Here is a 14,725-nt window from a genome sequence, read left to right as displayed (position 1 = left end):
GTGTCCACGGATAGGCCTCTTGAACTATACATCTAAGCCTATTCATGTGTTTACTTTTTGCGTCACAGAGGAGAGAGGGGTGTTGAAGTCAAACATGAGAGGGGGTGTTGAAGTGTACTCCCTCCGTTTCTAAATATAAATATTTTTAAAGATTTCAATACGGACTACATACAGATGTATATAGACATATTTTAGAGTGTAGACTCACTTGTTTTGTTTCCTATGTAGTTCATATTGAAATCTCTAGAAAGGCTTATATTTAGAAATGGAGGAAGTATATGTGGACTGTCTAGCCCTTGCAATTGTAATTAGTTTGGATTTTGGTTGTGTTGGCTAGTGCATTAAGCTTAACACACTGGAACGTCAGAAAAACATGAAATGGATCCCAAATCACACATGCCGCAGCACGCTCTACACTCTTGCGAAGGACGCTATGTGCGCATTGACAAAATCCATCGCGGAAGATCTCTGTGTTTGAAAATATTCAAATACAGTTGGTCTGTCTGGGAACTGGAACATCAGACATGCATCACTGTGCAGTCCATGACCTGAACCAATTTTTTTTTTTGAATTTTTTTTTTTCGCTGCACTTACCATCAGCTGCACTCTTGGTAGAGAAACTGCAGCAAACCACATCAAGGAAAGGCAAACTTTGCACAGACAACTGCAAATCCAGATTTTCAGTCCAGGGAGCATAGCAGAATTGCCTCATTCACAAGAAACCAGTTGAACACAAAAACCAATGCCATAAGCCCATAACGCATGCCACGACAGTGACAATCAGAGCAGTGATTACTTATTTCTTGCTACCACATCCAAAAGCCAAGAGAACAAACAAATACAGTAACAAATTGAAAAAAATTCTGACCAGCTTCTCTTTTATTGCAGAACCATTTCAAGATATGAACATTTACAGAAACAAATGTGCGCAAGGAGAAAGTATACGGCGGTTAGGCAACTCCAGATCATTAGTTAGTGCTAGAATGACACAAACTCATGCTTGTGCATTCAACTGAGCAAAGGTGATGTACTGTGCACCAACCAAGCAACTGCATAAGATCCTTGGTCTTTACTGCCAGGAAAATTTGCCGGTAAAGAGAAGGACCAGTGCAAAGCTTGTGACTATTTACAAATAGACAAATTGGATGTTTTGCTATCAGGCTGATTGACTATACACAAGAGTGAAGTGACTGTAGCAGTTCGGACGACTGTGTGCATCGGCATTGGCTCAGTGAACACTGCTTGCAACACGCCACGGCTCAGGTTCAGATTTCAAGCCCGAGAAAATAGTGATGTCCGTGAGACCTGGAAGTCGGAGATCAAGAAACTTGGTGCCCAATTCAAGCTTCTGCTTTTGCTCTTTCATCACAACAGAATCAGGGCTTTCGGCGAACCCATGATGGCGATCATTGGATCTAGGAAGGTGCCACCTCATGTGGCCTCCCAACGCTGACCCTGACCCAAATGACTTCCCACAGGCATTACACCGGTGCCTCTTGACCTTCACTGCAGCTGAAAAATCAGCACACTTCATCTCAACTGAATTGTCAGTTATTTGCTTCTTCCTAAGCTCAGCATCTCCAGCCAGCACATGATCAAGCACATTCAGCTCTACCTCCTCAAGAACAATGGAGATCAAAGTGTTGTCCTTCTCAGGAACATTGGCGATCAAACTTCTTTCCTTCAGCTCAACATTGGGGATCAAGCTGCTGTCCTTCTCACATTCTCCAAAGCAATCCTCACAAGCTGAATTCTTGGCAATATTAGGGATCGAAGTTTTTTCCTTGGCAACATTGGGGATCAAGTTGTTGTCCTTAACACATTGCCCATAGCAAATATCATAAGCTGAACACTTGCAACCTTTCGGCTTCTTGAACTCAGCAGATCGAACCAGTTGATGATCAAAAGCATTCAGCTTCACATCCTTTGACACATTGGGGGGCAAACTGTCCATAACTTCTGTATAGCAATCTTCATAAGCTGAAATCTTGCTAGAATGCTCTGAAAGCAGCAGGAGAGAGGCTGCAGCATCCATCTCATTAAACTTGAGTGGTGGTGTCCCCCTCTTTGACCGCTTGCGCTTCACAGGGGATAACAGGACATTGCAGCCACCACCAGCAATGGCCCGAGCTTCCATCAGCCCAGCTGCTTCTTCGACGGGCTTACTCAAGACGTTCTTCTCCCTGTGCTCTCTCATGTGCTTCCTCAGAGAATCGCAGGCAGAGAACACCTTTGAGCACAGCTGGCATTGTGTTCCTGAGAACCGCAGCAAAGTCTCCTCATCACTTGGACTCAGCAGCGACACATTCAAGTCGACAACAGTGGCAGGAGGGCTTGGTGTTCCCTTTGGCTGCTTCACTTTGCGCCAGTGGAGTGACATGTGGCCTCCAAGAGCCCTCCCTGAAGGAAAGTTCTTATAGCACTTGTTGCACACATGCTTCGGAGGTCTTCCTCGTGGTGCCATATCTAAAACCATTACAAAGATGCACTAAGTCAGAACACAAAGAGATGAACTGAACATTAACTCACTAATCTTTTTCCACAACATGTGGAGCAGAAGGCAAAGTGCATTAGAACATTGCACCATATGCATCAACATAAACTATTGCATCTAACTGAAAAAAAAACTACAGAACTGCTCCATCACCACTACCGAAGCATGAGGAAGCAATAAATTTGCCTCTACTATTCAGAAAAAATCCGCAGGTCTGTAAACAACAGGTGAGTTGAATCACAATCTACAGCCCGAACTGAAGTCTTCCCTGACAGATTAATCAAAAGCACAGGAAGGTTTTAGTGGGGCGAAAATAGTTTATAAGATGCTGCTTTTTGAAAGCACTGTGAAACAACCAGCCATCATGTGATAGTTTGAGGGAAGACAATAACATGCGCCAGCAATGACAAGCTGCAACAACAATCACATCATCACGGGGTTTAAGTTTAACTACGAAGCAACTAAGGACACAGCAATACGCCACATTCAGCACACGAACAATGATACGCTCAGCTCACAAGTTGTTGCTTCTTTGGAGCATTTGCACAAACACGGAGACGGCATTTGATCACGCATTATAGGAAACGGAAGAAGGCGTCAGAAATACGTGGAATGGAATGGGATTTTTTTACCTGGAGGCTCGAGTTCCTGTCTCGTGAACCCGTGTGAGAGGAGGGCGGGGCGGTTCCGGATTGCTCAGGGAATGCAAGGGAGGGCTTGATCGCTGAAACGAGATTGCAGGAAGCGGATTAGAACGCAGCAGAAGCAAACACAGACGATTAATCCAGGAGCAAACACTAAACCACCCGAATTGCAAAACCAGAGACGCAATTCGATCAAAATCAGTGAGGAATCGGAGAGAACAGCGCTCGGGAACCAGCGACGCTGCTCAATCCAGAACCAGTAAGCGATGCAACTGAGCTCGGGAACCCACCTCGAACAGCTCCAGATCGAGGAGCTCCCCGGAGAGGATGGGATCCTCGAGCGTCGCAGCTTAGTCCCGTGCGGCTCTCCGTGTTGGCCTCCGCCTCCTCTCCCCCCGGTACGGCACGGCGGTAGCCCTCTCTGGCGGCCTGGCGGGTGTGAGACCGGAAATGCGCGCGGGCGGGTGGTGGCCTGGGGGTAATTATAGCCGGCCGAGGGCTGGGAATGTGGACTGGTCCCAGTACCAAGTTCATGATCGATTCAGGCGTCGCGCGCGTGTGAGCGTGGGGAGGGAGTCGCCGGCTATGCCTGAGCAGGTGTTCTGGGGGGCAGGGGCGGAGTCAGAAAATTTGACCATTGGGTTCATTCATTCACTCTTTATGAGAATTTTGACTCTTTTCTTCCAACCATTAATTGCAAATGCATCACTCCTAGCTTGTTCCTCATTGTAATCTCTAAAAAGTTATCCGCACAAACAAAAAGGCCTTATGCAACTTGGCACTATACCCAAGCCAACAACCATATTCATCAAACTAATCCGGATTAATTCTACGTTGAGTATCTCCAATCTTCCTCTATGGGTAATTAAAATTAGACGATGGCGTGTAAGGTTTCCTCGTTAAATATCTACGCCTAATCTGATTTTGCATCTTTGGATTTCTTTTGTACTCTAAAATTATTTTTGGTCAGACGGTTCATAAGGCAACTCATCTAAGTTAATTTCGTTGTCAATAGTGGGCTTTGGAAGACTAGTGGTAGTAAAATTTGATGCACTTTGCCTACGTCTACTGGGTGACCTTGATGTGTCTGTATTATTCTGGCTTTGTGTCCGAAATATCTTTGAATAATACCGCTTCATAGCCTTGATCAATCAAAGTCCATGGAGCAAAGCAAATAAAAAACTAGGGCAAAAAAATCACTATTATTCTAAACTATTAGGCCAGATAGAACATACAGAAGAGAGAGAAGATGAGGAGATGTGGCAATGTATTCTAATTACCTGAAATGTTGGGTTAAGATTGTTGTCGCTGTGGATCTGTAGCAGCCTGCGAGAGGAGGAACACGAATAGACGAGAGGAGGAGAGATGCGAATTGGTAAACGAACGGAGGACGACCCGACGAGGCGTGTGGCTGCGTGCGTGCGTATACGAATACAAAAAACGTGAGTACAGAATATGTGACTAATCACGGTTTAGACCTGGCCAGCTGGGCGCCTAGGCATGGACGGCTCGTGGGCTATTGGCCCCTTTGCTTACGCTGTTCACATGACCACCTCACGTTATTGGGGTCAGGCAGGATTTTTTAATGGGTTCAGGTCAACCAAACCTGTATCTACACACACGTACGTAGAAAAATTCGTTGGGTTCACTTGAACCCAACGCTTGTGTGCTGGCTCCGCCGCTGCTGGGGGGGCAGAGGAGGGGCGGAGAGCCGGAGGCGAAGGCTTTTGGAGAAGGATGAAGAGATTCTTTTTTAGACAATAGCCGAAGGTGGCTGGGTCACAAATCCCATCAAAGCCTCGAGGGTGGCTGGGTCACAAATCCCATCAAAGACTATAGCCGAAGCGCCAAGATACAAGCCCTCTCCATTCCTGCAAACCGCAGCAACTGCCCCAAATTTCGATCTTGTCATAATGGAGGCATCAACATTTACTTTCATCAAGCCTGGAGGTGGTTTAATCCAACCACTTGGCCTCACAAGCACTGGCGGCACTACTGTCCTTTCTGGATTCTTGACAAGTTGGATATCATTCAGGAAGGAATTGACAAAGCAATGAGTGGAGTAAGGGCTCTGAAATATTTCTTCATAGATCGCCTTTCTTCTTGCCGCCCATATAGCCCATAAGGTGGTCGTCATACGGACAAACAGATCACTTGGCAAAGCTCCCTTCATGTCAAACAGCCAACCCTTGACATTATCGGTGTCAAAACGGCTCATTTGGTCCAGGATGGCCGCATCAGCTAGAGCCCATACGCTGCTAGCCATCGGGCAAGTTAATAAAGCATGCCTCCACGAGTCCCTCGCTCCACATAACGAACATGCAGCCGACGTTGACATATGCCGATGCTCCAAGAGATCGGCTGTCGGGATTGAGCTCCTGGCGAGTCGCCATAGAAATAGTTTGATTTTTGGAGGTACTTCGATCTTCCAAAGCTCAGTCCAGTCCGTCCGCAAACTGTCTGCTGTCGATGAGCTATCCCGTTCTTCAATCCAGTTCTCTCTTGTGATCTTGGTTTGCACGATAATTCTGTAGGCAGACTTGACAGAAAAAGATCCTCTTTGCTCTCCACTCCAAGCCCAAAAATCTTCTACGTTTCTAGTACATAAAGGAATAGCTAGAATTGCTTCTGCATCAATGGGCAAAAACACCGAACGGACAAGCTGCTCATTCCAATTCGCTGTCGCTGTAAGTAACAAATCTGAAACCATCTGTGGAGGGTTTGGGAGCATGGGTGCGATCGGCCTCATCATTCCAGGACGTGGGAGCCAGTTCTCTGTCCATATATGTGTAGTTTTCCCGTTACCAATTCTTCCGATAATGCCTAGCCTTATCATGTCTCTCCCGTCCAAAATCGCCCGCCAAATTTGTGACGGTCTACTGCCAAGATCTGCATCCATAAGAGAGGAGTTCGGGAAGTAAACTGCCTTTAGGATCCGGGAGCTCAGTGAATCAGGATCACAAAGCACTCTCCAGGCTTGTCTTGCCAATAAAGCAAGGTTAAAAATCTCCATATCCCGAAAGCCAAGGCCTCCAAGATGTTTCGGCCGTATCATAATGTCCCAAGCCACCCATGCTGGTTTACGTTTTCCCGCTTTGCTTCCCCACCAGAACTGCCTAATAATAGAGGAAATATTCTCATAGAGGCCTCTAGGTAACCTGAAGCAGGCCATGGAGTAGACCGGCAGGGCCTGTGCCACTGCTTTAATTAGGATCTCTTTCCCTCCCACTGATAAGAGCTTCTCCATCCAACCCTTCACCTTTTCCCACACTCTATCTCGGAGATATCTGAAGGTGTTCATCTTGGACTGCCCCACATCCATAGGCATGCCCAAATAATGCTCGTTCAATGATTCATTGTGTACATGAAGAATTGCTTTAATACTATCCCTCAACTGTTGTGGGCATCCCTTGCTAAAGAAAATAGACGATTTCTCATAGTTGATACGCTGCCCCAATGCGTTGCAGTATAACTCCAGAAGGTTTGAAACCTCAACTGCCCCCTCTGAACTCGCCTTGAATAACAACAGGCTGGGATCGGGACACCAGGCACCATCGGACGGTCACTTATTGGCCAGTAAAACATGTAGTGGCCTGCCGCCAAAGGTGGCCTGATGGGCCGGTCCTGGAGTGTTGGCCTGATAGCCCGCGTGTCTGGTGCACCATGGGCCTGGCCCGGCACGTTTAAAATTGGGTTGTGCCTGGGCTGTGAGTTTCAACACGAGTGCCAGCACCGTACGACCCATTTACTTTTAAAATATTTTTTCATATTTTTTTATATTAGCCACCCTAAAAGAACCCAAATAGGCCCAAAACAGCCCAAAAACAGACGGCCTAGTGGGCTAAACATACCGGCGGGCCGACCTGTTTCCTTGTTGTGCCGTGAGTGGGCCAGGAAGCGTGGCACGAGTGCCGACATGACATGCCCCGTGTATTAGACGTACCTCGATCATGTTAAAGCTGGCCATATGGTCCGTGCCTCGCGGGTCGACCCGCGGGCATGGATTTTCAGCCAAGCAGACGATTAAAAGGTCTGGGCCAACAGTCAATCTGCCATGGAACAAGGCCGATCCCAAAGGCCAGGCCTTAAGGCTAGGTACGACAAGGTCCTTTTTAAATGTGGGGCCTTTTTGGGGTTGTTTGAGCTTCTATGAACATGTTGTTTTGGCCTTCTTAGGGCTATTTTGACTTTTCTAGCGTGGGCCGGTCTACAGCCATGCTGTGTTGTGCTAATTCTGAAAGCTAAGTTTTCAGGCCGGATGGCACAACCGTTCTATAAAAGGGCCGATATTGGTCGCGTCGTGCCATTCCTTTTTACAGTGGGGTTGCGCCATGTTGTGTCGGCCAGGTCTATATGGCCAGGTTTGATCCATGCATAATTGGCTAATGTAGGATCGCCGAAGCATGATTTCGTGTCGTTGTAACTGATTTGGATGTCGTATAGTCTGTTATTTTAAATCTTGCATAAGTCACATAATGTACCATATTGGTCAAATAATTGCAATTTCTAGTAATGTGCTCATGTTTTTGCTAGTGGAGAAAAAGGTAGTTCTAGGAAGCAATTCTACCACCTGAATCAAAATAATTCATTGTATCAGATAAGGCTACCGGTGCAAAGTGCAAGGTCAATTGAAAGGCCGTTTGTCGCATGTATGAGTATGGTGGAATTGGGGTGCTCAACACCGACAATTTTGATCGTGCTTTGCCTTCGTGTTAGCCTTTGTATGTGAAAGAAGCCAAACAAATTATGGGTGGGGTTGTAAAACTCTACTCTCTTCTTAATTAACAGAGGAGGCAATTTGTATGCCGCTGGTTAAAAAAGGTCTTTCAGCTTTATTTATGTACTAAAATTTATCTTAGGTTTAAGCTCTATTTATCTACTATCAGTTTTTTATAGTTCTACCACCAGAAACCCAAAGAAGCATTAACTTAACTTTGTCTATGATTTAGGCTCTATTTATCTACTATCAGATGTTTCCTACAGTGTTGCTTTGAGTAGGTAGTTGTTATTTTACCTCTGCCTACAATGGCATGCTAAGAATTATGCCCTAAGACCTCCTGAAGTGGTAGTATCATAAGTTAGTATTGTGCATATGATACTACCTTTGTAGTGCATAATATCACACTCCTTATTTGTCAAAGTTTGTAGTGCATAATATCATACTCCTTATGCACTAGTCGAGGGTTTTGAGTCAACCGTGGCAGTGTGACTCGTCGACTAGTCGATGACTAGTCGCAAGACTAAAAAATAGTGGTCATGACACATACTCCCTCCGTCCGAGAATACTTGTCATCAAAATGGATAAAAAGGGATGTATCTAGAACTAATATACATCTAGATACATCCCCTTTTATTCATTTTGATGACAAGTATTTCCGGACGGAGGGAGTACTAGCATAACATTTATTATGATACTTTATCATACGATACTCAACTCTCTCTTTCTACTTTTAATTTTATGTCATCTCATAAAATTACTTAGTTGGGATGCTAATACTAGTTATGATTATATCTGGCCATAACTCTGGCCGGGCCGGGCCTAAAAAAGCTCGCGGCAGAAAACCTAGGCCCAGGCTCAGCTCGTTAGTGGAAAAGCCCGTCGGGCCTCTTACCTAAAACACACATATGTCAAGCCCAGACCCGGCCAGCCATGTCATTCGGGCTCAAAACCTAGGCCCAGGGCCGACCTGTGGGCAAGACCGGGTCGGGTCGGGCCGGGTTTCCCATGTCCAGGTATAGTTATGATACTCACACTGTGGCAAGTCTAAGGAGAGACAAGATGTCAAGTTACCGAGGTGGCTAGTGATGTCACACGAAGGGCCCCTGCATGCCCATTTTGATGATGGTGTGTGTGTGCTGTTGTGCAGAACTGCGGTGTAACGAATACAGGCAGATGAGCACCCAAGTACATGACTGGTGACTCTTAAGAATACATCCGGAGTTGTGGACCAAGAACTCAAGTAGAGTTGGACAGCGCACATCGACGACAGGAATGCTCCACTAGTAGAAAATAGGGCTATCGTTTGGGCCTGGCCAGCCCATTAGTCCCGGTTCTTCAAGAACCAGGACCCATGGGGGGTATTAGACCCGGTTCGTGAGCCCAGGGGGCCGGCCGGGGCCTCGTGGGCATTGATCTCGGTTCGTGTGAAACCATTTGTCTCGGTTCAAGCCACGAACGGGGACCAATGGTCCTCGCTCCTGGCCCACAACCATTGGTCCCGGTTCGTGGCTTGGACCGGGACAGAAGGGGGTGCTTTAGTCCCGGTTCATGCCATGAATCGGGACAAATAACTTGCCTATATATACCCACCGCCACGGCAGAGCACTCCACAATGCTCTGTTTTTTCAATCCGGCAAGGAGAGGGCATTTGGGTGCTCTAGTTCACCTCCTATGCACATGAGGTGTTCGATGAAATGCCCGAGCCACACTAGTTAAGCTTTCTCCTCTCGAAGCTCGACCTCGGAGCTCCATTTTTTTGAGATTTGTCTAGATTTAGCGGTCCGTCACGCCCCGTCCCCGTTTTTACCGTCGTTGATCGCCCGCGCCGATCTCGTCGCCGGCACCACCGTGGTGAGCCTATTGTTCTTATCTTCTTTCTGGTACTTGTCTGATTTTCTTACTTTAGATAGATATTTGTATGATTTTCTTACTTTTGACACACATAATTATATATAATGCACGCAGATGAACCGGCAATGGATGTATGGTGACAGACACACCTCCGAGTACATTAAGGGCATGCATAATTTTCTCGAAGTGGCTGAGGCAAACAAGCAGAATGGTTTTATGTGTTGTCCATGCACTAAATGTGGGAATACGAAGTCTTACTCTGACCGGAAAATCCTTCACACCCACCTGCTTTACAAGGGTTTCATGCCACACTATATGTTTGGACGAGGCACGGAGAAATAGGGGTTATGATGGAAGACGGCGAAGAAGAAGAGGACGATGACAACTATGTGCCCCCTGAATACGGTGATGCTGCAACGAGGGGAGTTGCTGAAGACCAAGAGGAACCGGACGATGTGCCCGATGATGCTGCAACAGGGGAAGCTGCTCAAGATCAAGAGGAACCAGACGATGTGCCCGATGATGATCTCCGCCGGGTCATTGTCGATGCAAGGACACAATGCGAAAGTCAAAAGGAGAAGTTGAAGTTCGATCACATGTTAGAGGATCACAAAAAAGGGTTGTACCCCAATTGCGAAGATGGCAACACAAAGCTAGGTACCGTACTGGAATTGCTGCAGTGGAAGGTAGAGAATGCTGTGCCTGACAAAGGATTTGAGAAGCTACTGAAAATATTGAAGAAGAAGCTTCCAAAGGATAATGAATTGCCCGACAGTACGTACGCAGCAAAGAAGGTCGTATGCCCTCTAGGATTGGAGGTGCAGAAGATACATGCATGCCCTAATGACTGCATCCTCTACCGTGGTGCGTACGAGGATTTGAACGCATGCCCGGTATGCGGTGCATTGCGGTATAAGATCAGACGAGATGACCTTGGTGATGTTGACAGCGAGCCCCGCAGGAAGAGAGTTCCTGCGAAGGTGATGTGGTATGCTCCTATAATACCACGGTTGAAACGACTGTTCAGAAACAAAGAGCATGCCAAGTTGATGCGATGGCACAGTGAGGATCGTAAGAAAGACGGGGAGTTGAGAGCACCCGCTGACTGGTCGCAGTGGAGAAAAATCGAGAGAGAGTACTGGGCTAAGTTTGCACATGACCCAAGGAACGTATGGTTTGGTTTAAGCGCGGATGGCATTAATCCTTTCGGGGACCAGAGCAGCAATCACAGCACCTGGCCCGTGACTCTATGTATGTATAACCTTCCTCCTCGGATGTGCATGAAGCGGAAGTTCATTATGATGCCAGTTCTCATCCAAGGCCCTAAGCAACCCGGCAACGACATTGATGTGTACCTAAGGCCATTAGTTGAAGAACTTTTACAGCGGTGGAATGGAAACGGTGTACGTGTGTGGGATGAGCACAAACAAGAGGAATTTAATCTGCACGCGTTGTTGTTTGTAACCATCAACAATTGGCCCGCTCTCAGTAACCTTTTAGGACAGACAAACAAGGGATACCACGCATGCACACACTGTTTAGCTAACATCGAAAGTATATACCTGGGAAGCTGCAGGAAGAATGTGTACCTGGGCCATCGTCGATTTCTTCTGACCAACCATCAATGTCGAAAGAAAGGCAAGCATTTCAAAGGCGAGGCGGATCACCGGAAGAAGCCCGCCATGCGTACCGGTGATCATGTACTTGCTATGGTCAATGATTTACACGTAATCTTTGGAAAGGGTCCTGGCGGACTAGCTGTTCCGAGTGACGCTGAGGGACACGCACCCATGTGGAAGAAGAAATCTATATTTTGGGACCTACCCTACTGGAAATACCTGGAGGTCTACTCTTCGATCGACGTGATGCACGTGACAAAGAACCTTTGCGTGAACCTACTAGGCTTCTTGGGCGTGTATGGGAAGACAAAAGATACGGCTGAGGCACGGGAGGACCTGCAACGTTTGCACGAAAAAGACGGCATGCCTCCAAAGTAGTATGAAGGTCCTGCCAGCTACGCCCTTACCAAAGAAGAGAAGGAAATCTTCTTTGAATGCCTCCTTAGTATGGAGGTCCCGACTGGCTTCTCGTCGAATATAAAGGGAATAATAAATATGGCAGAGAAAAAGTTTCAGAACCTAAAGTCTCATGACTGCCACGTGATTATGACGCAACTGCTTCCGGTTGCATTGAGGGGGCTTCTACCGGAAAACATCTGATTAGCCATTGTGAAGCTATGTGCATTCCTCAATGCAATCTCTCAGAAGGTGACCGATCTAGAAATCATACCAATGCTAAGGAGTGATGTGGTGTAATGTCTTGTCAGTTTCGAGCTGGTGTTCCCATCATCCTTCCTCAATATCATGATGCACGTCCTAGTTCATCTAGTTGATGAGATTGTCATTCTGGGCCCCGTATTTCTACACAATATGTACCCCTTTGAGAGGTTCATGGGAGTCCTAAAGAAATATGTCCGTAACCGCGCTAGGCCAGAAGGAAGCATCTCCATGGGCCATCAAATAGAGGATGTCATTGGGTTTTGTGTTGACTTCATTCCTGGCCTTAAGAAGATAGGTCTCCCTAAATCACGGTATGAGGGGAGATTGACTGGAAAAGGCACGCTTGGAGGGGAGACAATAATATGCAGGGACGGATATTCTTCGTCTCAAGCACACTACACAGTTCTACAGAACTCTACCTTGGTGACCATTTATGTCGATGAACACAAGAACAGTCTGCGCTCCAAACACCCGGAGCAGTGCGACGACTGGATTACATGTGAACACATCAGGACTTTCAGCAGTTGGTTGGAAACACGTCTCAGAGGTGAAAATACTGTTTATGAGGAGTTGTACTCGTTGTCCAAGGGACCATCTTCGACTGTAATGATTTGGAAAAGATACGAGATAAATGGGAATACATTTTACACGATCGCCTAAGATCAAAAGAGCACCAACAAAAACAGCGGTGTCCGCTTTGATGCAACCACCGAGAGGGGAAAGGACACATATTATGGTTACATATTGGACATATGGGAACTTGACTACGGAGTAGATTTTAAGGTCCCTTTGTTTAAATGCAACTGGGTCAATCTGTCAGGAGGCGGGGTACAGGTAGACCCACAGTACGGAATGACAACAGTGGATCTGAACAATCTTGGGTACACTAACGAAACGTTCGTCCTAGCCAATGATGTGGCACATGTTATCTATGTGAAGGGCATGTCTACCAAACCGAGAAAAAGAAAAAATAAGGAAGCGAATACATCATACGATGAGCCAAAGTGCCACATAGTTCTTTCAGGAAAAAGGGACATCGTGGGAGTGGAGGGCAAGACAGACATGTCCAAAGATTATGAAAAGTTTCATGAAATTCCTCCCTTCAAAGTCAAGGCTGACCCAAGCATCCTGATAAATGATGAAGATTATCCATGGTTACGGCGCAATAAGGAAAGGGCACAAGCGAAGAAAAAGTGAAGACTTTGTCCACAACTATTATGATGATAGCATGCCAACTTTCAACCTTTTTGTAGTTCATTTGAAATGCCTATTGTAACACATAAGTTTCCGTATGAAATCCTGATGCTTCGAAAGAGATTGTCTGTTTTGTACATGAAGTGCATCAGTTTTTGCCGTAACCCACTCAACTTTCTTGCACATGCTATGTGGATGAAATGATGATACCATGCCAACTTCCAACCTTTTCAGAGTTCATTTAAAATGCTTTTCAATTTCAGGGTCTTATAGCTCAAAATAATCAGTAAATGCATGAAAAATAACAAATGAAGTCAGAAAGGGTTGAAAATTGATGATGTGGCTTTGAATGGTGCATTTTGAACACACACAAAATTAGGAGTTCAAATAAGTTTAAAAAAATGAAATCCCTGTGTAAAAGATGAGTTTCTGTATGAAACCCTGATACTTCGAAAGAGATTGTCCCTTTTGTACACGAAGTGTATTCAGTTCTCAAATTTTTAGCACATGCTATGTGGGTGAAATGATGATACCATGCCAACTTTCAACCTTTTCAGAGTTCATTTGAAATGCTTTTCAATTTCAAGGTCTTATAGCTCAAACAAAACCATTAAATGCTTTTATAAAACTCTAATAGCAAAAGGAATCAACTAAAAAGCTTTTATAAACATTTAGTATTTTTTAAACTAAAATTATATAAAATTTATGCAACTAAAATTATCAAAGTATTTTCTGTTCAAAACATGAAAAGCAGAAATAATTATCATAAAGAATTTTTTGTTAGTAACTTTAGTAGCAAAAAGAATTGTCATAAAGATTTTTTTTGATAGAAACTAAAATAATAAAATCTGTTTTTCAATATAATGATAAAACACAGTAATATTAAATAGCAGGAAAAAGAATCACTCCAAATATATTTTTATAGTGAAGTTATTCACAAACTAGTGATTCACACAAATTTCAAATTAAAATTTAAACTATTCAAATTTGGAAAATAATGGAGTAACAGAAAGATTATAATTATTTTGAGCTAAAAGAAAAAAGAAAAAAAATAAAGCAAAAAATCAAAAGAAAAAAAATAATTCCCACCGCACCGCGCTGTGCGAGGCCTTTAGTCCCGGTTGGTGGCACCAACCGGGACTAAAGGGGTGTATTGGTCCCGGTTGGTGGCACAAACTGGTACCAATGCCCCCCCTTTAGTCCCGGTTGGTGCCATCAACCGGGACCAAAGGCCTTTGCTTCCCGCCATTTGGGCTGCTGAAAAGAGGCCTTTGGTCCAGGTTGGTGCCACCAATCGGGACTAAAGGTCGCATTAGTCCCGGTTTGTATCACGAACCGGGACCAATGTGTCTTCTATATAACTGGCACTCGTTAAAATTTTGTTCAGTTTGTTCTTCCCCACCCCGACGTCGCCAGGCTGCCCGTCTCCGCCTCGCCGTCGCCGTCGTCGCCCCGCGCCGTCCCGCGTCGCCCCAACGTGGTCACCGCCCCCGCCCCGCGCCCCGTGCCCCGCGACGCCGCCGGCCCTTGCCTGTCGCCGCCC

General features: G+C 45.7%; 1 protein-coding gene across 1 annotated transcript; it reads right to left on the bottom strand.

Moving 5' to 3' along the window:
- Positions 1–931: 931 nt before the first annotated feature.
- LOC119305255 lies at positions 932–3,735 on the bottom strand. The gene is made up of 3 exons (XM_037581827.1): positions 3,429–3,735; positions 3,127–3,218; positions 932–2,466 (listed from the first exon to the last, which is right to left on the bottom strand). Exon 3 carries the CDS (start codon positions 2,462–2,464, stop codon positions 1,229–1,231), a length of 1,236 nt encoding a protein of 411 aa, XP_037437724.1. The 5' UTR covers positions 2,465–2,466; positions 3,127–3,218; positions 3,429–3,735; the 3' UTR covers positions 932–1,228.
- Positions 3,736–14,725: the final 10,990 nt, after the last annotated feature.

The sequence above is a fragment of the Triticum dicoccoides genome, chromosome 5B (assembly GCF_002162155.2).
Source record: "Triticum dicoccoides isolate Atlit2015 ecotype Zavitan chromosome 5B, WEW_v2.0, whole genome shotgun sequence".
NCBI classification, from domain to species: domain Eukaryota; kingdom Viridiplantae; phylum Streptophyta; class Magnoliopsida; order Poales; family Poaceae; genus Triticum; species Triticum dicoccoides.
The sequence above is the reverse complement of the archived record's forward strand: the minus strand, read 5'-3'. Positions and strand labels throughout refer to the sequence as shown.